General features: G+C 41.9%; 1 protein-coding gene across 1 annotated transcript; it reads right to left on the bottom strand.

Annotated features, from left to right (window-relative positions):
• Positions 1–1,918: 1,918 nt before the first annotated feature.
• GTF3C2 (general transcription factor IIIC subunit 2) lies at positions 1,919–22,130 on the bottom strand. Its single transcript, XM_015814813.1, has 19 exons — positions 22,063–22,130; positions 18,061–18,464; positions 17,036–17,411; positions 15,508–15,787; positions 15,221–15,315; positions 13,148–13,225; positions 12,146–12,247; positions 11,434–11,661; positions 10,849–10,960; positions 10,067–10,184; positions 7,838–7,869; positions 7,244–7,373; positions 6,995–7,139; positions 6,539–6,700; positions 5,060–5,147; positions 4,839–4,967; positions 4,021–4,167; positions 3,484–3,588; positions 1,919–3,276 (listed from the first exon to the last, which is right to left on the bottom strand). Exons 2-19 carry the CDS (start codon positions 18,404–18,406, stop codon positions 3,061–3,063), a joined length of 2,889 nt encoding a protein of 962 aa, XP_015670299.1. The 5' UTR covers positions 18,407–18,464; positions 22,063–22,130; the 3' UTR covers positions 1,919–3,060.
• Between the last annotated feature and the right edge of the window lie 792 nt (positions 22,131–22,922).

The following is a 22,922-nucleotide window of genomic DNA, read 5'->3' as shown; positions in this document are numbered from 1 at the left end:
AGAATGGCTGAAGATCAAAGGGGAGCAGGTTTTGTTGGCTCTGGCTCTTAAATATTGCAAATCTATGTCCACAAGCCGTTGGACTACCCTAAACTGGGCATCCTTGAGACCATAATCTCCCAGAGCATCCCCCGTAAAACCTAGCAAGTGGAGTTTCTTCGTCAGCTCCCTCTCCCAACGAGAGGTATGAGAGTCAGCAAACACCAGGGAGAGGTAGCTACCAGGGACTGCCGAAAAGAGCACCCGAAACCACCATTGTTTGCATGTGTTGTAGAAGTAACAATTTTTCCCCAAAATGAACGTGAATGTTTAAAGCAAGTGTGGGGCAACATTATTCCACTCTTATCTTCTATTGTGACTAATACTGCAAAAGCAGAGCAAGCCCACTTTTGCCTGCAGAACAAAGGAGCAACAAAATTAGCCACAGAAATGTCTTGTCCCAATGATCTCACCACCCCCACCCCAGCTGAAGTTACCTTTATTCCTTTTCCTGAAGAAAAGTGGACATTTGCATAGCTTTGCTATCTAAACCAAGCTTTAAAGAGTCAGTTTTCATGTGAGTCAGTCTCAGCTTCTGGTGATTCCACGGATCCATCTGTGTTATTTTTTTAGCCACAATATAGAAATGTCTGTCCTTGTCTTCTTTCAGCATGTTTTTTTCATGTTCTCTACTATGGTATTCCCTGGAGGCTTCTCATCTAAATAACGACCAGACCTGACCTCCAAACTTATGCACATATAGACACTACATGCTATGATCGCCAGGATGCTGTATTCGCTTACAGGTTATGGTGACCCAAGCTTCACTTGGAAGAGCAAAAGTGTAGATTCTCAAACTATTCTATTGCATTGTTGTTCTATTGATCTGAACAAGAAAAACAGGAATTAAGTGCGGACTCGTAACTTGGATATAATGTTGTATATATAATAATATAAATACCAAATGAAAGGATGCCTGAAGAACCACTTGACTTAGAACTTAGCTCCAACACTGGAAGTTTTTAAGAAGAGACTGAACAGCCATTTGTTTAAAATTGTATAGGGTTTCCTGCCTGAACAGGGTTTGGATTAGATGACCTCCAAGGTCCCTTCCAACATTATTATTATTATTATTATACTACAGTTACTATCCACTTTTAAGATTTAAGATTCAGGGAAGTTAGAACAAATTGCAGGATACATTATTATTGAAGAGATGTCAATATTCTATTCCCAATCTAATCGTGGAGTCCAAAAGTATCCTTTTGACTGCTCACTAGCAATTGGTATCAGAAATATTCTGTATCTGATACAGGTGGTTAGTTAAAGAAGCTGCTCCTCATAGCCACAATTCCAGAGACCCAAGTAAAGGGCCCCCAAATCTTAGTGAGCAATAGTGTTGCTGCTACTGCTATCTGAACTTGTTTCCACAAGCATACCAACATATGCTCAACACATCTTTTTTGCATTCACAATTTGAGTATTATCTTGTATTGTGTATGTCTGTGTAGTGTATGTACATTTTTACTGTATAATGTTTTTTACAGTGAGTCCAGATGGTATTTTAATTATTTTAATTCAATGCTGAAAGTATCTGCAATTCCAATAAAGTAACCTTCCTCAATCATACCAGCCCAGTTTACTGGGGCTTGGGGAGTATGTCAGTTGTAGAAATATAGAACAAGGTGTTCTAGAGTGCAAGCAGGGGGTTGAGGGAAAGGGGATGGTCAAGCAAACCCTAAAGAGCTGTAGTTTTGGCTCAGAGGTCTTTAAACAGCTTATGTGATTGTATTCTATGCTGACTCTTGTCTCTTTATGGGCATCTGTTGCTAGCTAGAGTTAACAGCTTGTTTGGTACTAGAACTATAAACAGGCAAGATGGCAAAACAGACTGAGAAGATCCATATCACGTGAGTTGGCAAAATGACATTTTCCAGAATTTAGTGGTGGTAGGGAGATCAATTTTATTAAATACTTAAGAGTTCAAATAGCCTTTTTACTCAGTTCTCCACAGTGAAAATTATGGGAAACCACTAAAAGTTGCAGCATAGTTGGAGAGTCTCTATGCAATTTATGGGTATCTACTTTGTTGTTTGAAAGAAGTCCTCGGTGTTGACAGCTTATGGAGGAATGTGAGCAGCAATTGTCATGGAAGACAGATTAGGAGATGGATTGAGTCTTCTCTGAGATCTCCTTAGAAACAATATACTACAAACGTGCAATTTTCCACGATAAAAGAAAATGGTAAAAATTTACTCTTTAAAACAGATTCCTAAGAGAGTAACTAAAATGCACTATTTTTAACTCATTTTGAAGACATAGATGCACATAGGCTTATTATTCGCACTGATGATGTTACCTAGTTAGTGAACATCTGCAAACAAAGAAGCAAGCTCAGAGAGCACCATGGACTCCTTAGGCTTATTTCCTCATTTATCACCAGGGAGAGGAAGGGGGCATGTGAAGCCCTTTCCAAAGAAAGAAAGTGCTTTTACAAACCAAAACACATTTTTAATAACGGTTAAGACAACAAAATGGCTCAATGTGAGCAAAATTATTGTCACCAACAAGACTGGGAGAAACAGGGTGAGCAATGGGGCAAGAAAGTCTTGTTGATGCTTTAATCAGAGCAGATCTAGGTTTCAGGAGAATCTCCAGATCTATCCAAGAAGAATACGGGGCACTAATCCACCAGACTAGCTGCTAGAGGGAGATCAAATCCCTCCTTTCTGAGCTTTGTGCCATGCAGGAAAATCTCAGGAGAGAGCTCAAAGAAAGAAGTATCATGACATGGCAGAGATACAGCAGTATGGACTATTCCTCATCACTGCCTCTTCTCCCACAACAGGAGCTGACTTCTGGTGCTGCTAGAAGCTCCGGTACATTCCACTCATCACCATCTGGCCAAACCCTGCCTTTGTCATTCTCTTCAGCTTATCTGTTTCAATATGGCCAACATCCTCTTGTATTCATGCTTGGTTGTGTTCAGTATATTCTGATAATTCCAGGATTCTCACAAAAGGCCTTCAGTTTGCCAGTCATGTATCTTGACGCCCCAAATTGACTTGCCCTGGGTGATATTCAGCTGACAGCACTGTGCAGCCCAGATGAGATGGTTGTGGGGCAGTCAATCTGTCTCTCTGACTCAAACATGGAACTGAAATGGGCCTGACACTCAAGGAGAAGCTTGTGGCTGCGGGGGAAAACCAATGCCCGAACACAGTGAAGTCGCACAAGGCCAGACTGACCGCCAGACACTACCCAACTATGGCTGTCAAGGTTTGGGCTGAAGCGCACCTGCCAAGAGAAGAAAGAGAAAGCTGAAGAAGACATTAACCAGTAACCCACCCACCTCCATCCAGATACATCTCTCTTCCTCACAAATCCATGAAACTTCAGAGAGGATAGGGGAGCCACAATTCGACACAAAGGAAGAGATGCTGTGAAGTAACATTTTTTTTCTTCCTTCTAGAGTTGTACAGTCTTTTTTCCTTTTTTGTTTACCTTATGTACACTCTCTAGTTGCATGCGGCCCAGGATGGCTCCTTCTTTTACTTCTTTTGGCAGGTGTTTCTGGGGCTTTTGCCTGAAGAGGCTCTTGAAAGATGTCTAGAGAGGACAGAGAAAATAAGTAACAGCAGGCTTCATTAAATCAAGAAAACAAAGTGCATTATCCATTAAGGCCTTTTGATTCCAGTTGTCAACTAGTGATTTATTGGCTTGGAATGGAGCCTTATCAGTCTGAAACACACCACAGAATGGGTGGGCCTGATAGAAGCAGTGCTACATAGAAACCAGAAGTGGGAACCCTGCATCTTGAAGTTAGCACAGGGAGGAGAGTAGAATAATTATAACCACAGTTTCTGCGGCCTCTGTTAGCATTCGATATATTCAGTGCCAGATCCACATCCATAGTTATCTCTGGTCAGAGAGATAAAGGGTCCTGCCTGGAATATTTATGAAGCTGAAATGGGCCCCTCCATTCCCATGTGGTAGCTGCTATTCTCTCTGAACCAGAATTCTGCTTTTCCAAGCCCTCACCAAATCAGTATCTTGGAAGAGAATGAAATTCTGGGCCACTGATTCATTGCATGTTTTGCCCGCTGCCTGTGGCTTCTCACAGGCTGCTGCCTCTGTTGCAATCTTGTCAAGTGAGTCATTTGGCTTTAAGACTGCTTTGCAGATGAGCTGAAGACACAAAGAGAAATAGATGTTAAGGATAAGAAGACAATGGACTCAGAGACAAGAAATGTTGTGTTTCAGTCAATGGTTTATCACAGAGGACAAGTGCAATGATAATTAAGAAGCAGCACTACAAAATCTAAACCTAGATATTGAGCAGCTGAAGGAATCGACCTGACCCAGAGCTACCATGACTGAAGCTCTCAAGATTGTCATTAAATCTATTCCAGGGAAGGTTTTGGGGGGGCTCGTTCATATGCATTCATTTACCTACAATTTTGTTTTCTCAAGGCTCAAAGGCATGTAAATCTTATATTTGTGGTTTGGAGCACAGAACTGAACTTCTTCATATCCCCAAATTATGTGCCCTTAATTTTCGCAGGAAACTAAATACCCACACTATTAATATCAACCAAAACATTTCTGTTTTAATTTGGAACATTAATAATGGAACATGCTTCCACCCAAACAATGTGCATTTCCTGGAAGAAATTCCTCACTTTGCACAACTGGCTACAGTTAATGCTTCAACAAGCTTCCCTTTCCTCCACTCAGATCCAACCTGGATCTAGAGAGTTGACAGAGGGGTCCATTCTTGTTTTCTACTCTGTTTGGTTGGAGATGAAGCTTGTGGGCCTGCCATAGTCTTCCCATTACTCAGTGGCAGCAAAACCTACAAATCGACGGTCTGATGGCCGCTTGACATTTTGTGGGTTGATGGAGAGATCAGGCATTACTGCAGCCACCAATTCCCCTGTGACATCACCAGCAGCCACTGTGTTCAGCCAATCTGATCCAGAGATACTCTGTAAAAGGGATAGAATCATGAGCCTTATTTCCACCTTTCAATGACCCTGGGATAGGTCATACCCTCTTTACTTGGGGATGCATAACTTACCCATACGGTGCCTTTGCGAGGGACCACAAAATAGGCTCGAAAGTCACGATAGCCAGCATCCAAATAGTGGATCCCACCTAGTCCATACCTGCAATATAGAAATGTAGGAAAAATGCATGACACCTGGATATAACTGTGACACTTGCAATAAAGAGCAGCAACAAAGTTGGCATAGACAGTCATACAACACGTTAGGGAACAATAGTACCATTTGATCTGCAATCTAAGATTCTTAAATGAGAAATATGATTGTCAAAGTGGAAAAACTCTGTCCAGTTCTCCCTGGATTTGCTACTTAAACCTTTCTTCTAAGAAGAAATAAATCCTGGTCAGTTGAGAGATCTGAATGTCTGGAATCTCAATTTCAAATACTTAAATCTGAAAACCCATCACAGTCTCATACTAAATCCTGGTTATCTGTCCACTGCTCAGAATCTTTCCTGCCACAATTAAATGAATGCATGATGTGTAATTCAGCTTAGACTTTGAAGTTTAAGACGTTTCCCAAAACAGTTTAAAGGACCAGGTGAATTGCTACCGTGATATGTAAATCTATTCTGCATTATTTAGCAAATGGCCCAAAGCCCTCATAGTTTCCAAGTTATGAGCCCAAATCAAGTTGGGCGTAGGTAAAAATATCAGAGAGTTACAAGCTAGAACATGACATTAAAGTAGTGGATGTTGAGTCGGAGGACATTTCAAGTTGCCTCTTCTGTTGAAATCACATTTTGTGAGAACAGAGCAGCTATTTACATCAGAGAAGAAAATCTGAAAGTCAATAAGCTGTCATAGTTTCTAAGAATGTGCCACATTCTACAGTAAACATGCTAAACATCTGCAGATACCAAGAAATCAAGGCCAATGTCATAAAAATCAGTTCCAAACTGAAGCATTTAATTTTCTTCTAAGTGAAATATAAATAGAGTGGGATCTTATTATTCAAATAGTCAGAGGAAAACAACTGCAAGGAGTTAGGATGAGAAAGACTCAGGGATCTAGTCTAGAGAAAGCCAGGATTGAAAGGACAGGTCATCTGGAGAATCCAGCAATGACTGATCTTTTGGTAATCAGTATGCCAAAAGACAGTATGCCATCAGGGTGACATTTCAGGTTGCTCTGCAAATGGATCAAAGGGTAATTTAGAACTGAAAATGGAATGAATTAAACAAGCCATGTCTTTTTATTGAATCTTGATTTGATTTAAAGTAATAAGAAAAGTGAGACAATTGAGTTAATGCAGATTTTTTAAAAATTGTTCGCATATCTTTTTAAAGACTTCAGGAACTGATTGTTAATTATATTTACTCTTCCTCTACTCTTCCTCTATCCTCAAGGAATCCAAACTGTGTTAAGTCCATCTTTCTGATACTCTGCAGAAGCAAACTCACATCGGCTTTGGTAACAACAAGGCAAATTGGAATTGGAATACTTAACAGTTAGTCCATTATTTTAAGAACAACAGGGTATACACACACTCACGAGGCATAGCAGCTATCTTGTGCAACTGTGATCCCACTGTAGGGTAGCAGCCAGGCAATCTCTGTGCTCAAGTAACGCTTGATACTGTTGATAGGTTCATGCAGTCGGCGCAAGTCCCAAAATTTGATTTTACGGTCATTGCCTGTAGTCACCATGAAATTGCTAGGAATAAAACAGGCAGGCCAGAACTCACTGGCAGAACACATCTGACAGAAGTCCCAGATCCCAGAAATATCAGTCAAGCTACCCCAAGTAAGAGAAGTAAATGACTTGGCCCAAGACTGTAACCTAACGACAAACAGCATGTACAACGGGATAGTTGTCTGGTCCAATCTGCGTACTATAAATTTTGTGGGGAAGGGAGAAGGAAAAAAAGCCTACCCAGGATGGTCAGAAAGGAGCCAGAAACTGAGAGACTAGTTCTCATCAGTCAGTGGGTTTTCACATCCTTCCCACCTGCTTGCTTTGCACCACTGGATGTTGCTCACAGCGTGATCATGGGCCAGGAAGCAACGGAACGGATACAGTTTGAGGGAGCCATCAGGCTGGCATACTCTTTGTAACAGAGACTTGGTGAGCAGATTCCAGAGAGCCACTGTACCTGAGGAGATGGAATTACAGGCATTATGCTAGATTTGTGAACCAATATAATTCTTCCCCAACTTCTCTAGGTTTATTCCATTCCATTCCATTTTTTCCTCTTACCATCATAGAAACCTGCAGCCAAATGCTCATGAGGCTTGGTTGGCATCCACGCTAAGCTGAAACACTGCCCACATTCGGAGGAATTCCCAACCTGAATGGAGCCTACCTGCAAAGTGGCTACATACTGGACCTGCAGAGAACAAGATAAGGCTAACATAAGGAAAAGACAATAATGGAAGAGCCCAAGCCATGGTAAATCACTTCCTCCAAATGCATAAGGTTCCATAACTAATTTCAGTCATCTCATTTTCAATGTTACAAGTAATGGGAAAAAATCCTACTGGGTTTCTCTGAGACCTTAGAGAATGACTATCAATCAGAATAATTAAAGTTGCTAGATATCAAAGAGTAGAAAGTGGGCTACAGCAGTATCTTACATTAACTTCTTGGGTGGGATGGGGGAATGAAAATGAGCTAATTTTCTGAACATCTTTTTCTGGAAGTATTTATACAAGTATCTAATGAGAAAGGATTTAGATCTGGGAAGCCTTCAAAATTGCCTTGACAAGTGGGAATCTGAAAGATCCATTTTGAAACTCTATATAAACCCTGCTTTTAAATGAATTTTTTTTTCAAGGAAATAATAGAAGATACCTTGCAGATGACATGCCGAGGGGAAGGTCCACCTAGAAGAGAGGACAATCAAATAGTAGCAGAAATACCTATACCTCATTGTGCATTTTCTCTTTGAATGTAATTGGACAAGGGGAGATATCCAGGGGAAAGGTGGGGGAGAAGAGAAAAGTTAACTAGATGCTTTGGGCACAAAAAAAAAAGATTTGCTTTGCTACACTGTAATCACTTGGCTTTAGTAAAGTGTACTTTCACTAGCGACGGAGTCGAGAGTCTTTCTTTTCTAACTGACCAAGTTGGGACGGCTGATGTTACTCACAACTCAACTTACAAAAATCTTGCACACATGCGTGGAATCATTATTCCTCCTAAATTCTGACTTGCAAAGTTAACAGTGTAATAGTTCCTTAAATAAAAAGCTACCAAGGCATCAAGGTAAATTAACAAGATCTCTCGATTAAGCTAATCCAATAGAGTAGCCAAGACTATTTGTAAGGCAGTTTCCACAGAAAAAGCTTGGTTCCAAATAATCAATCATTCCTGGGCTTTAGCAAAACTGTCTAGCATAGAAGGATGCTTTGATTGAAGGATGCTTTGATTGAAGGTGGGGCTTGCAAGGCCATGACTTTTTTTTTGTATCTGTGGGGTGTTCACTGATATGGTTTTGATATGTATTAAGAATATTTAGGTTCTTCTTGTTTTTTTTAAATTAGAAGATATACTAGTTTTGTATATCTGTACACTACCTGACAATATTTTTCAATGAGGATAATTTGCTTAGAATACAGTAAAAGTAATGAGGCTGCTACTAAAATGTTTTGGAGAACCATGGTGCAGAATGCCACAATTTTATTACTGAATGGAACACAACGAATCATATTACACCTTTTATCTGATAACTGTTCCTATTGTCTATTTGACTTCAAGCCTACTTCAAAATACTACTGGCCTATAAGACTCTTGGGCCCAGAATTTTGATAAAATACTGTAGTAATGCATAGATTTTGAGGGGGGGGGAATGCCCACGGCATAATTGCTAGACAGCATCTGAGGGGGCTGTACCTAAGCAAGAGCTTTGTGTTGTGGTGTCCTCACTAGAAGACAAGCATCTTCCAGAGTTCAAATAAAGGCTAAGGTTTGTTTCAACGTGGTTTTGCACATGTAGAGTTGTATAGATTTTTTTTAATCACTGCTGTTCTGAATCTCTAGTTTAATTCTGTAAAATCAGTTTTGTTTTTAATGAATAGTAAACAAATACATTAATAGCTTATTACTACTAAGTAATATATGAGTATGTCAGTCAGCTGTTCATCTTTAGAATGGTTTTTACTAATCACAGGCACAAATGGAAAAATAGAAGGTTAGTGCAACGCAATGACTATGTGTTTCTTTCAACATAATCTGATATCAAGGAATGGAAGAAAAGGAATAGAGTCCAAACTCGACTCTCTTGGGACTAATTCTCCACTATCATCTTTGAAAAGGCCAGTCCTGCATGATCATCAATCATTCTTGCAGACAGATGTAATTACAAGCATCATTAATTGATATGGCTGACTAAGCGCACAGCTTGCGCACCCTGCACCAGGCCCCAAAATGCATGTATCTGGCCGTGGAGTAGCTGTTGTTGCCCATATAGCTCCCTGCCCTGCATGCGAGAACAAAAATGACCATACATCTCCTCAGAAACAACAAAAGCTAAATTGGGACTTTTTCCAACAGAGCTGTAAAGATTCTTCCAACAAAAAGTCTTGATTTGTAGAAAGAACAAGATCATAATTAGGAACCCACAACTTTGATTTAGCGTCTTGAGACAATGTGCAATGGGAAAGATGTATTTGTTATTATCAGACAGTGCTGAACTTCAAATAAAAATGCTGCAAATCTCCTCACGATCATTTGAAGAAAAGCATTTAGCTTTTCTTAAATGGTTTTAGCTCTGTATTTCCCTGGACTAAATTTGAAAGAGTTCTCTGGGCAAAGAGTGCTAGTAATTTGAAAATACGACTTTATGGGTAGCACATAGCTAAGGCACCATAGATAATCATCTCTCTCACAACTGATGGTAGGACAAAGCCTCTTGTAAGAATTAATGCTAACTCTTCTTCCCATCATCTAACTTGGATAGAACACATGGCCTTCCTAACATACCCCTCCCTTTCCTGTTTGGGTGAGACATCCTGAACAGACAACAGACAACAATGCAGGTACCTGCCTGTCTTCTTCCCATTTTTTTACAGCTATTCCTACCTGTTACCTGTGTTCTTCGGTAGGCATTCAAGTTTTTCACATGGGGAAGGCTGTACAGCAACACTTTGCCACTAGAAAAGGCTACAGCCAGTAGTCCCAGCCGACTCATATGAGGGAGCTGCATGGGATATAAACAAAAGTGAAAGGTAATTATACTTCATGTCCCATTGGGAAAGCTTCCATTTCCAGCAGCCACAAATATGGAAGAAGGACTGAATTGAAGAGTCATTTAAATGCAAGCTTCCACTTTAAAGCACCCGTGACAGACTCAAGTACAGTCTCTGCTTGAATACACCCAGCAAAGGGGATTTCAACGATTCCCTCAGTATTAGGTTCTACCATTAGGATATTTTATGTAACATTCAACAAAAGGTTACCTTCATATAACCTAAGACTACTTGTATCCACACTTGGACAATGGACACCATGTCATACCCTTCTTCTGAATGACATTCCTTCAAATACTTGGGCAAAGGATATAGTCTCTGTCAAATTTCACTGTAATTTTCACTGTAATGTTTAATTTATCAAGATCTTTTTGAACTTTGCTTCTGTTTTCTGTGAAATTACCTGTTAACATCTACTGCATCTCACCCTGTTTTGTATCATCTGTGAATTTGATAATAACTTTGACAGAAAGAGAATGCTTAATAAAAAATGTTGAAGAGTCTTGGGCTCAGGATCAAACCCTCTCATATGAGATCCTAGCCCTGCATAAACAGTGAGTATCTAAAGTCCAGTCAAACTTTTGGCCTAGACAACCTATTGGCCCCAGTTCTCACCTTGCGCTGAGTGATAGGGGGTTCCCAAGCTCCACTGGGACAAAATTTCATGTCCCAAATACAACCATGATCAGTGGCAATTGCATATGCAAGTCCTGGCTTGGTAACAGACCTGGAAAAAGAATGCAGGGGAAAAAAAATACAAAGCCTTTGGGTCATGCCATTCCCCCAGATGCATCACAATTTTGCATATTCCCCAGTGCAGAAGATACAGGAGCCTTTGAAGATTAGGCTGAAAGGATAATTGAATGGAGATTCTTCTGCACCTTGGCTACTCCTGGCTTATTATATCTGTCTTATTCCTTCTTGTACTATCTCATAGAGCAAATATAACATATCTGAGAGGTAGAAAATCAGCTCTATGGGAAGCAATGTATCTAATACAGCTGTTCTCTGCCATAAAACCCTAGTTCAGGAAACTCCCTAACGATGTGCCCCAATTTGAATTGCTAGTGATGTTGTAATCTGAGTTAATTCAGCCACAATTCCTGCTGCACTGCTTGTCCCTCAGCTACTATGCAGGATGCAAGATTTCATAGCAATGAAACAAAGAATGTTTTTGCAACAGACACAAAGTCTGCCTACCCTTTGTCTTCCTGGATAGGTCCAAGCTCCCAGAGCTGAAGCAGAGCTGGTCCTGTATGGATCTGTGACAAAGAATGCTGAACATTCATGCTGGGATTGCAATAGAGAGCCACATGCTGGGATGCCATAGAGCCTTCAGGGGTTGGGCACCACTCCAAAGCCCAGACAGGACCCCCAACAAAGAAAGTCATGTCTAAGCGGTCTTCATGAGGTTGTAAGGCATTAAACCTACCAGATAGGAAAAGGAAAGAACCGTTGCATCATGGCTGACCTTGCATGCAGCATCTAACATTTAAACGTTTACTAGTATGTTTAGGTGTGTGTCATATGTGTTTCACTTTGAGAGCGGGCAACTAAATTTCATTTTTATGTGTGCCATTGTGCCCACAGTAAAAAAAATGAAAATAAAGGTTATCGTATCTTATCTCAGGTAGTTTGGAAGAAGAAAAAAAAAGACTTAATTGTGACTTAGACCATATAGAGATTATAACGTTTTTCAGCCAGATGGAACAAGACTTTTTATAATTGATGTAAAGTAAGCATGGAAAATCTCAGGTTCTCAGGTCCCCCATCCATCTCATGGGGCTTCAAAATAAGGTTTCCTCCCCCTTAACTGCCCCCCATCAGTCATTTCACCAGAGATTCCCTAAATGTAGTGTTTCCCATTAACTTTCCCTCATGGACAAACAAAACGAGTTGGACAAGCACACACCTGTTAATTCGGTAGAAGACATTGCTGTTTTCTTGCAAACCTTCTCTCTTGATAGAGAAGAGTGGGGACTTGGTCTCAGCAGGAAGGAATTTATCTGCTTCACTTTGGAAGACAGAAGAGAACAGAGTGGAAGCTCATCTGATGTTCACTTTGCTACAGGAAATCACCAGCATTTAAATGCCTGAAAACGGACTAGGGTGCAAAGATTTCTTCTGTGCAGGGGGACACACAACTTTCTGGGGATAGTATTCTTCATCTTGCCGTGCTATCTTACATACCACGCTTACACTGATGTAGAAAAAATAACCACCAATAACCTCTTTCTTAAAAGCTTTTAAGGCAGTGATGGCGAACCTTTTAGAGACCGTGTGCCCAAAAACTGGCCCTGCCCCTGCTCCACCCCCTGCCCCGCCCCACCCTGCCTGCCCGCAGGGCCACTCACCGCCTCCAGGGTCCGCTGCAGATCACCCAGGCAGCCCAGCAGCACCATGGCGGCCACGCCCTCTGCCCGCATCCCACAGCATCAACTGTGCGCGATGGGGCATGAGGGCAGAGTCTTGTCCACGCTGCCTGACTGCCATGTCCTTGGCTGTGCTGCTCCGCGTGGGCCACGCTCAGGGGCGACTCTCCTCCAGGGGGGCTGCTGGTGAGGAGGGGATTGCGGGGGGAGGCAAGGCTGGGGCAACGGCACGTGTGCCCACAGAGAGGGCTCCGAGTGCCACCTCTGGCACCTGTGCCATAGGTTCGCCAGGACTACAGAATAAAATGGAAATGTAGATGGCAGGAAATGTAGATGGCAGGAAAGTCCAAACAAACTTTCCAGAAGACAGTGACAAAATGTTTCTGTAATATACCTAAGAATCTAAATGGGCATATGAATGAAATCACCAGGAGTTGAGTCAACTTAAGAAGACTTCATCGTTTATAGGCACATGTGCCCTTTGATTATCTATCTGGTTCCAGGTATGTCACATTTTTGTCTTTTGTCAGAAGGCCACTCACCTCTCTGAGAGAAAAATCCACTTCTGGGCAGAGGGAATCCACTCTGGAAACTCCCAGTGAGAATGGTGTTGCTCACGTCTAAGGGACAAAGGAAGTACAACTGCAGTCATAGGAATGCAATTTATATAACAGGAATCAGTGTAACAATAGAACAGTGCAACAAGCAAGTTGTCTGTGGTTCGATGCAATACTATAGTGGGCACAGCAAAATGAGAAAGCACACTCAATAAATACTGGATATACTGAGTCTTTTGAACTTGCATCAATCTGAATGCTCAAAAATAGAAGTACTTTGGAAGATATTGCAACAAACAACTTAGTGCTTAGACTACCTTTTGATTTTCTCAAATTAGTCAAAGAAGATATAAACCTTGGATTAAAGGGGGAAAGAACTCTGTTTTTTACTAAGCTTCAGTGAAGAAATGATTTGGCAATTGTCATCTCCTAGAAGTTTTCCCCTTTCCAAGCTTATTTTGCCACAGCTACATGAATGCAACTCTGCAACATTCATTTGGCATTGTCTAATCTTTGCCCAACTATCTAGGAAAGTGCCAAGAAGTTGCATCCTTCCCTGAAGGAGCACAGATCTCAAAGATCACAGTCCCTCCCAGCTATTTCAAGCTTTCTTAAACAAAGCCAATATAGCCAAAACTAGTATTTCTCTCTCTTGCGCACATACGCTTTTGTCATAAAAATCACGACTCTTGCAAATCAGGAACTGAATTGTCATATTTCTCCTTCTGAGATTTTTAAAACATGTTGTCAAAATTAAAAGCAATTGGCTTGGGTTTTTGTTTTTGTATCTCTCCTCAAGATCCTTTATTATCTTCATATCCATCAAAATAAAAGATACACTTTAGACCAGGGCTTTTCAACCAGTGGTATGGGTACCACGTGTGGTACATTGGCACCTGGCAGGTGGTACGCGACCATCCTAGAAAAGTGGTAGCGGGGGAGGGGAATGAGAGTGCCGCCGGGCGGGCAGGCAGGTGTGTGTCTTGCTCGGCTGTGCCTTGGCGCTTTTTTCAGTGCCATTGTAACTTCGAACAGTCACTAAGCGAACTGTTGTAAGTCGAGGACTACCTGTACTTTATCACTTTTTTCCTTTTTTTTTTTTGGTCATCAAGTTTTTGACACCTTGCTAGGCGATTGGTGGTACTCGGATGTTGCCATATCCTAAAAGTGGTACAATGGGTGAAAAGGTTGAAAAGCCCTGCTTTAGACCCTTTGTTCAATTTTTATCATAGGCTAAATTCAACTTCAAAGAGATTTTTAAACCACTATCACTTGCGGTCAAACTTGACTCAACGGTTCTATTTCCTCAAAGAAGTAGCACCTCTTTATTCACTTAGGCCAGTGGTTCTCAACCTTTTTAATGCCGCGACCCCCCAACCGGTCATAAGTCGAGGACCAAACCGGTTGTAAGTCGAGGACTAAACCGGTCGTAAGTCGAGGACTAAACCGGTTGTAAGTCAAGGACTACCCAACCGGTCGTAAGTCGAGGACTTTCCCTGCCCGGGAGCGCCGTGCATGCGTGGTTCCGCCCCCTGCGCCGGCCGAGGCGTAGCTGGCAAGCGGCAGAGACGGAGCAGGCCGACCACCAGCTGGCCCAGCCCAAGGGAGGTAAGGCACCCGCCGGAAAAGGGAAAAAAAATGGCGGACAGCCTTGCTTGGCGACCCCCGTGAAATGGTCGATCGACCCCAAATGGGGTCGCGACCCATAGGTTGAGAACCGCTGACTTAGGCAAAATATTTTTTCATGAATTAAGGTAGTTCTGCTTTTAATCATAAGAAGCCAGTCAGGTTTGAACATCCAGAGGCCTCATTATCACTGCCCAATCCATGCTCATCTAGACTTAAAACTACAAGGTCTGATGATTGCTGGAGAGCCCATTCTTTAAAACAGTGACAGTAAGAATCAAAAACAGTATCGTGTACATCAGGCAGCCAGAACTAGTTGAAGCACTGAACTTTTAGGAAACGAAACAATGCAGCAGAAACCTGCCTTTCCTCCCTCCAACCACATTCCTGTTCCTCAATTCTCCCAATCACTGAGGGAAGTCTAATACTCACAAGCGGTGAGTGACGGAGAGAGACTTCCATATAGGGTCTATCATGGAATTATGCAAGCCATTGGAACCAAATTCTCGGCGCTGAACTTTGGACCTCTATGGGAAAAAAGGAGGTCAAGAACAGAGGCCCCGAAGCCCACCCTCCCAAATTCTGGCAACAAGAATGTCAGCCAACTGATTCCAAAAGACCAGGGCTTGTTCTTCAGGTGGTGTTCCTTCTAACATACCACCAGGTGAAGTATTCAATCCCCCCAGAAATATAACGAAGCCGTCTCAGGATTGAGTTACCGCTGGTTTGCATGAGCTGGACTCCCTCTCACACTTCAAAGCATCATTCATCACTAGGTCATAATGGTCTTCTTCTTCCTCCTCCTGCAGAAGACTTTCTTCTGAGGGGACAAAGTCCACATCTTCTTCATTTTCCAACTTCCGTTCTTTTGGTTTGCGGCCTCGCCGTTTCCTACTGGGCTCTTCAGATCTAGGAGTATCATTTGAGGTTTCGTTGCAAGGAGAAGCCTGGTATGCAGATGTCAATTCTTCAGCCAGTTCCTGTAGATACAGAAGGGCTCTTGGAAAGAGGAAGGGAGGAGAACATAAGTTCATAAACTGAGCTGTGGTTAAGAATCAGCTCCATTCTAATGGTTTAAGGACAGGAGCAGGTAGAATCTTCATTTCCAAATCTCTAAAAGAATAGTGGTGGGTAGGTCAGAATCATATGTATCAAGCTCCTATTCACCTATTCCAGTGGTGGCGAACCTGTGACACGGGTGCCAGAGGCGGCACCCAGTGCCCTCTCTGTGGGCACGCGCGCCGTCGCCCCAGTCCTAGGCCTTCAGCTGGGTTTTATAAAACCTTTTCGCTTTAGGCCTCCGCTGCCGTGTGCAAAAAAAAAAAAGGTTCAATCAGTCAATTTCAACTTCTCGCGGGGGAAAAAAAAGGTCTTGCAAAGTTGGAATTGATTGTTTGAACTTTTTAGTCCCACCCAGTCTGCCGTTACCACCGCAGCCACGCCCAGCCAATGGGCCATGCCCAGCCAATGGGCCAGACCCACTCGGCACTTGACGATGCATAAATAGGTTTTGGGTTGCAGTTTGGGCACTCAGCCTCTAAAACAGTGGTTCTCAACCTTTTTAATGCCGCGACCCCAACCGGTCGTAAGTCGAGGACTACCCAACCGGTCGTAAGTCGAGGACTTTCCCTGTCCGGGAGCGCCGCGCATGCGCGGTTCCGCCCCCTGCGCCGGCCGAGGCATAGCTGGCAAGCGGCAGAGACGGAGCAGGCCGACCACCAGCTGGCCCAGCCCAAGGGAGGTAAGGCACCCGCCAGAAAAGGGGAAAAAAATGGCGGACAAAAAAAATGGCGGACAAAAAAAATGGCAGACAGCCTTGCTTGGCGACCCCTGTGAAATGGTCGATCGACCCCAAATGGGGTCCCGACCCACAGGTTGAGAACCACTGCTCTAAAAGGTTCACCATCACTGACCTATTCTATACCTCTACAAGTACCCAAAAGAAGAAACATTCTTCACTGACTGTTGACAAGTTTATTGCTGAGTTTGACAATGACCATCAAACAGAGGTGATGGGGTTTAGAATGCTAATTCATTGTTCTCTCTATGCTTTATACATTTGAATCAATAAATATCTGATTATTATTCTAATTATATTTAGTACAATTTATTATAACTAATTATGTATTTCAGAAGGGTTTTTAATTAAAAAAAGAAAAGCAAGCTAGTTATTTCTATCTATAATAATTGTATAACACGTAAGCTGTACCCAGCAGAGTTCAGTGATAGATTCCTTCTTTCACTTACGCTTTAGCTGCACGGCGCTTTGGGCGTCCACCAGACATGGTCTCAAGGGAATCAAGGTTCTCGTTGCTAGATAGAGACTTCTGGCAAAGGGACTCGGATGACTGATTGTCCAGTCCTTGAGCTAGCCTCAGTAACAGGAGCTCTTCTTTGGACTTGCGCCCTCGCTTCTTTGGCACTTTAACGGGAAGAGAGGAGCCATTCTCAGATGGCCCAGGGCCTTCGCTTGGTCCCTTGTGATCTTTGGGAATGGATTTTTTGCGGACAGAGGCTTTCTTTCGGGGTTTCCGCCCACGGGAATGCTTCTTTATGGATGGGGTAGTGGAGGGAACCTCTTTTGAAACAGTGGAAACTGGAACTGGGGAAGGAAATGGTTCATCTGCTTGGAAAGAAAGAAAAATGTATTGTCTTAAGTGTTCTTTTATGTTGATGATACAATGGGCCAGCTTGAAAAAGAACTTAATTGCTATCATCTTCTATTTCCTATGCAGGAAGATTCACTGCAAAGTCCTGCAACTGCTTCCAGATCATCCTGCACCTCAATATGCTCCTTGACTATATTCTATACTTCAAATTTTTGCCCCCCAAAGTCTCCAGATCACCTTAAGACTCTGGTGAGCTCAGTTCCACAGACCCTTTCTTTCATTCTAACTGGCCAAAACCCTCTTGGAAACTGTAGATATCCAGTCAGAACGCCCAGAACGGAGTTCCGGCACCTTTTTTGGATGGAACCTTGTAGGGTAGGCAAGGCGGGTTGTATAACGTGTGTGAGTTCTGGCACCTTTTTTTTTTTTTTTTATAGAAAAAAAGCACTGGCTGGTGCTATGGCTTCCCCGTTCCCCGTCAACCTTTACTTTTAGATCTAATGAGGTTCCCAATACTAAGAAGAGATTTCTTTACTGATGCAAAAAAAAACCCAAAAAAACAGAAAGGAAAAAAAATGAGTTGCTTTATTTTGCATTTCTCTAAAATAAAGCCATATTACCCTTGCCAAGACAATGCAGCCAAAAATGCATCTGAAAACATACCAAGAGTTTCCACATGACCCATCTCTCCTTCTTGTCCCCTCAGCTGCTTAGGAAACAGTTCTTCTTCTACATCCTCCGGATGTCTTTTCTTGTAGCAAGAGCTTTGCTCCTCTGGCCATTCTTCTTGAATACAGGTTTCCACGGCAGGGGCAACTGCTGGTTCTGTGTTGCTTAAACCTGTATCTGCTGAAGTCAACCCTTCGACTACTGTATTATCCTGCCCATCCCAGTGAGGTTTTCTCGAGCAAGATGCTGTGCACAGAGTCTGACTGATACTTCCATCCTTTTGGTCTATGGCTTCCTTCACTATTCCCATGGCACAGCTTGGTGTGAGACAAGGTTCCATGAAGACACCACAGCTCCTCAGACAGGTGCCACTCTTTTCATCTTGCACATCACTTCGCCTGCAAAAATAAGATGAGAAAAGCAAAAAAACGAAAGAGACAAGGGAAATCCTTGTTACTCATGTGAACATAAAAATTGCAGCACCGTCAAAACCAGTATCAAAAATAGCTAAAAATAAAATAGAATCTCATCTGAAACTTAATATTAACATCTCAGTTAGAAGAACATCATAAGGCAAAATAATATACAAGTTGACAATGATTCAATTCATATAAAACAAATCCATATAAATAAATATATTTTTTGGCAGTTGGTGCAAGGACAAAAGAAATGGAAGTAGCCTGGCTTTCAAACCCTGTGAATAGAAATTGAGACAGCCACCCAGCAGAGGGAAATTGTGGTTCCAATGACAAATGAGTTTTATTATTTTAAAGTACCATAAATATAGTTATGGTGATGAGTTTATAAAGATTTGTGTGTATTATACAATGTGTCAGTGTGGGGTTTCAAAAATATGATTACGGTAAATTCAGGATTATTGATCTGGCTAAAAGCAGCATAGCATAAGCACTGCATATTTTATAGCTATCTAATTATTTGTACAATTATATACTTTCAAAAGACCCAAAGTCAATCACCACAGAATCATACTATTTAAAAATAATAATATAATGAAAATCAAACACTTTTAAACCATTGATTTAAATGAGAGAAGCTCATGGTAATCAAGTAAACGTAAATGAAAACAGTCAATTATTTGTTTTAAAACACACAGAAAATGTCCATCGGTTACATTTTTTTCTATAAGGACAAAGATGAAGCTGTCACCAAAAAGGTTTACTGCAGGATTCAAGAATAAGCAACACTTAGTTGGGGTCAAATCTGCAAAATCTAAATCATTTTTTCCCTTCCAGATCCAGGCTGCTGCACAGCGTTAATATCTACAATAATTAACAGAAGTTGGGGGGGGGGGTGGTTTAAAAGATTTGATAGTTTAGAGTGAAATAGAATAAACAAATGCAATGTTCTTCACCAAGAAACAGAAGACAAGTATAGAACAATGGGTTGCCAAGCATACTTGTGAAAAGTACTTTTAATTGTAGATGATTAAAAACTACCAATGAACCCACAATGTAGCACGGAGACAAAAACATAACTTCTAACAAACAACAAAAATAAAATTACCAAATTCAGTATCTAATAGTTCCACAATAATCTCCATTAACAAAACTCCAATTTGAACATTTTGCCTTCTTATGGATATTATACTTTAAAAACATTTAGATTAACTCAAATAGATTCAGAAAAGGGCAAAACGAAAACTAGATCCTATAAAGTTTGAGGAATTAGATACCTTAACCATGAAAAACAACTGAGAGGGAGTATAATACCTCTTTTCTACAAATGTGGCATAGGTGGTAAATATTCATTTTATATTCTCCCACAAAGCAGGACATAGAATAACAGAGTTACTACGTTAGAAGAAGGCATATTCTTGTTGAATATTGGGGGGAGTTCCTAACCATAAAAGTAGGTTGACAGTAGGACTCATGACTAAAAGTGAGCTTTGCTTAGTTGGATCTGCTCAAGCATAAGCTGACTAGCCTTTATCATAGGTGTTTTAATTTGCGTTCTTATGCTAAGCAAGTGGCTGGAGTTGATTATTTAATGGGTCCTTCCAAATCAATGAAAACCAGAGTGCTGCAAAAGAAATGTAATGTACACTGTTATCAAATACAGGTATAGGGTGCCTGGATTATATTATGTTCATAATGAAACTCAAGTACTCTGGCCACCTAATGAGAAGGAAGGACTCACTGGAGAAGAGCCTAATGCTGGGAAAGATTGAGGGCAATAGAAGAATGGGACGACAGAGAATGAGGTGGCTGGATGGAGTCACTAAAGCAGTAGGCGTGAACTTAAATGGACTCCAGAAGATGGTAGAGGACAGGAAGGCCTGGAGGAACGTCCATGGGGTCGTGATGGGTTGGACACGACTTCGCAACTAACAACAATGAAAAACTGCTCTACTTGCCAAATGCTTTTAGAGCAGGGGTGTCAAACTGGCGGCCCATGGGCCAGATGTGTCATGGTGGGCCACACCCACCCTGGCTCTGCAAAGGCAAAAAACATCACGATACGTCACGTGACGCAGTTGAGTTTGACACCCATGTTTTAGAGCAAATTTCAAATGTTGCTTTCTACAGCTTGAAAGAACTGTGAATCTATCTGCTTATTAAGAATAGTGGGAGAGGCATCTTAAATATATCCATGCTTTCAGGGGGCCTTTATCAGGTTTAAGGGACTTGGTCTTCTCTTGAATTACTTTAAGTTAAAGCTATGGAATGCATCTCTGTAGGAATTGTATTTGCTGTCAGTTTCTGTTTTCAGGTAAATAGCTAAGATTCTTCAGCAGGTTTTTTCAATGAATACTACTAATAATTTTAACAATTTTGACCAATATATTGTTATAAATTGTTAACCACTTGAATAACATGGGTGAAAAAGTGAGCTGAAATAAGTGTAATATTATGTTATTTTATCAGTGTTTGCATACTCCAGAACAATACAATCCAGTAATAATGAAATTTAAATATATTATTTAATATATGTTACTCTCTTCATAATTCAGTTATGAACTGCATAAGCCAACTGCAATTGACCCAACTGATCAGCCATCCTGAGGGAAGCAGCTAACGGCTTCTACTTCTGGGAAGCAAAGACGAGTGAAGTTGGGAAGAGCTGCTTTTCCACAGCAGGATCAGCTCTTTAGGCTAGCTTCTTAGGAAATTTACCCACTGATACCAATATGTGATTCAACATGACAGTGTACGTTTTTGATCAGTTGGGTTTTTTGATTTTATACCTTTTAACATACACTTATGGTGGATGGTTTAGCTATTTTCTATATCATGTAAACATTCAAGAGTCATATTTGACCTTAGTAAGACAGAAATGTATGAAACAAAATGACTTGCACAGCTTTTGTTAATAGTTTGAGGCTATTCTATTGCCGAATGCTGCTAAAAATCCATGGTTTTGCCATTGAAAGAGGCTGCTGCTTTTCCCAAAAAACATTTGATTTCTTTTAATTTGAAAATCTATTTATGTTAAGCCACGTGTAAATAGTATTCTAAATTGCTGAACGTTCTACAATTCTGCTAGTTTCAAAATCTCTGGCAACTTGCTAATCCCCGTGGTTCTAGCTTCGGCGATGCTTTAATGATTGTTTTATAAAACATTTCAGTTATGATCATCTACAAGGCCTTAAAGTAAATAAAACGGAGGGAGAGTGAGTTGCAATCTGCTTGTACAGAAAAAGCACTAATTGAAATCATCAAAGGGCGGAGAAGCAGCCATTGGACAGCCGAAACTCGACCCAGATCTTCCCTCTACCCAAAGGCGCTGGCGCGGAGGATATTTTTCTCCAGAGGCGGAAATGGAGGTTTCGCACTAGAGGCGGGGAGCGGGGTGGGGGCTTCGGGGAAGAGTGTCTTTTGGACTGTCTTTGTTCCCTTGGTTCACGCCCTTACGGTGGTGACAGCGGCCGCTACAACTCGACAGGGACCGCATCGTGGACAGCCACCCCTCCCCGCAGTGACAAGCGAAAGGCTCCTCAAAGGTGGCCTGCCCCATGCAGGCGGGCTCAAGCCTCACCTTGTTCTTCCCGCATGGAAACCGGTGTCTGGCCGGAGCAGCAAAGATGGCGGACGCTACAAAGATAATAGCAATGACCCCGAAGCTCTGGCGTCACTTCCGGTACCTGGTCTTCCCTCAGCAGGTGACGAAAAGAATCCAGTCTCCGCCCCTGCCTGAAGTCTAGAATGGAGAGAAGTTAAGAGACAAACGTTGCGCCGCGGTGTACTTTGGGAAATGCCGTTGTCGGAGTATTTGAAGGCGCTAGGACCCAGAAGAGGTTACAGTAGAGTACAGTAGTCATTCGTGGGATGTTGCAGTCTCCGGTAGTGATGGGTGTCATTTCGGCAAGATTGTCTATCGGCAGATGCTGCTTTGTTTTCCTCTCCGTCTCTTCCTGTTGGCTTTGGTTTTTCCAAGCATCAGGATTTTCTTCAGCAACTCTTGCTTCTCCTTATCTGCCCAAAAGGTCTACGTTTCACCTTCCTTATCAGTACTTCGTCTGAGCATTCCAGCTTCATCTATTTTTAAATACTTTTTTTCCTGTGGCCAAAGGCATTCTTAACACAACAATGGTCTGCAGCACCACATTCAAAGCCATTAATTTTTCTTTGTTCAGTCTGTGATCCAGGCCTACACTAGATTTACAAAACCACATCGCTTGCAGAAACTGCCTTCATGACCACGTTGTAAGGATGCCAGACCATCGCATCCCTAAACAGCTCTTCTATGGTGAGCTGTCTCAAGGAAAGCGATCGCACGGGGGACAAAAGAAGCGATACAAAGACACGCTGAAAGCATCTCTCAAGTCCCTGGATATCGACACCATCTCTTGGGAATTTTTGGCGCATGATCGACCGACATGGCGTACCCTGGTTTAC

Source organism: Protobothrops mucrosquamatus, unplaced genomic scaffold (assembly GCF_001527695.2).
Source record: "Protobothrops mucrosquamatus isolate PMUCROS unplaced genomic scaffold, P.Mucros_1.0 scaffold286, whole genome shotgun sequence".
Taxonomy (NCBI): domain Eukaryota; kingdom Metazoa; phylum Chordata; class Lepidosauria; order Squamata; family Viperidae; genus Protobothrops; species Protobothrops mucrosquamatus.
The sequence above is the reverse complement of the archived record's forward strand: the minus strand, read 5'-3'. Positions and strand labels throughout refer to the sequence as shown.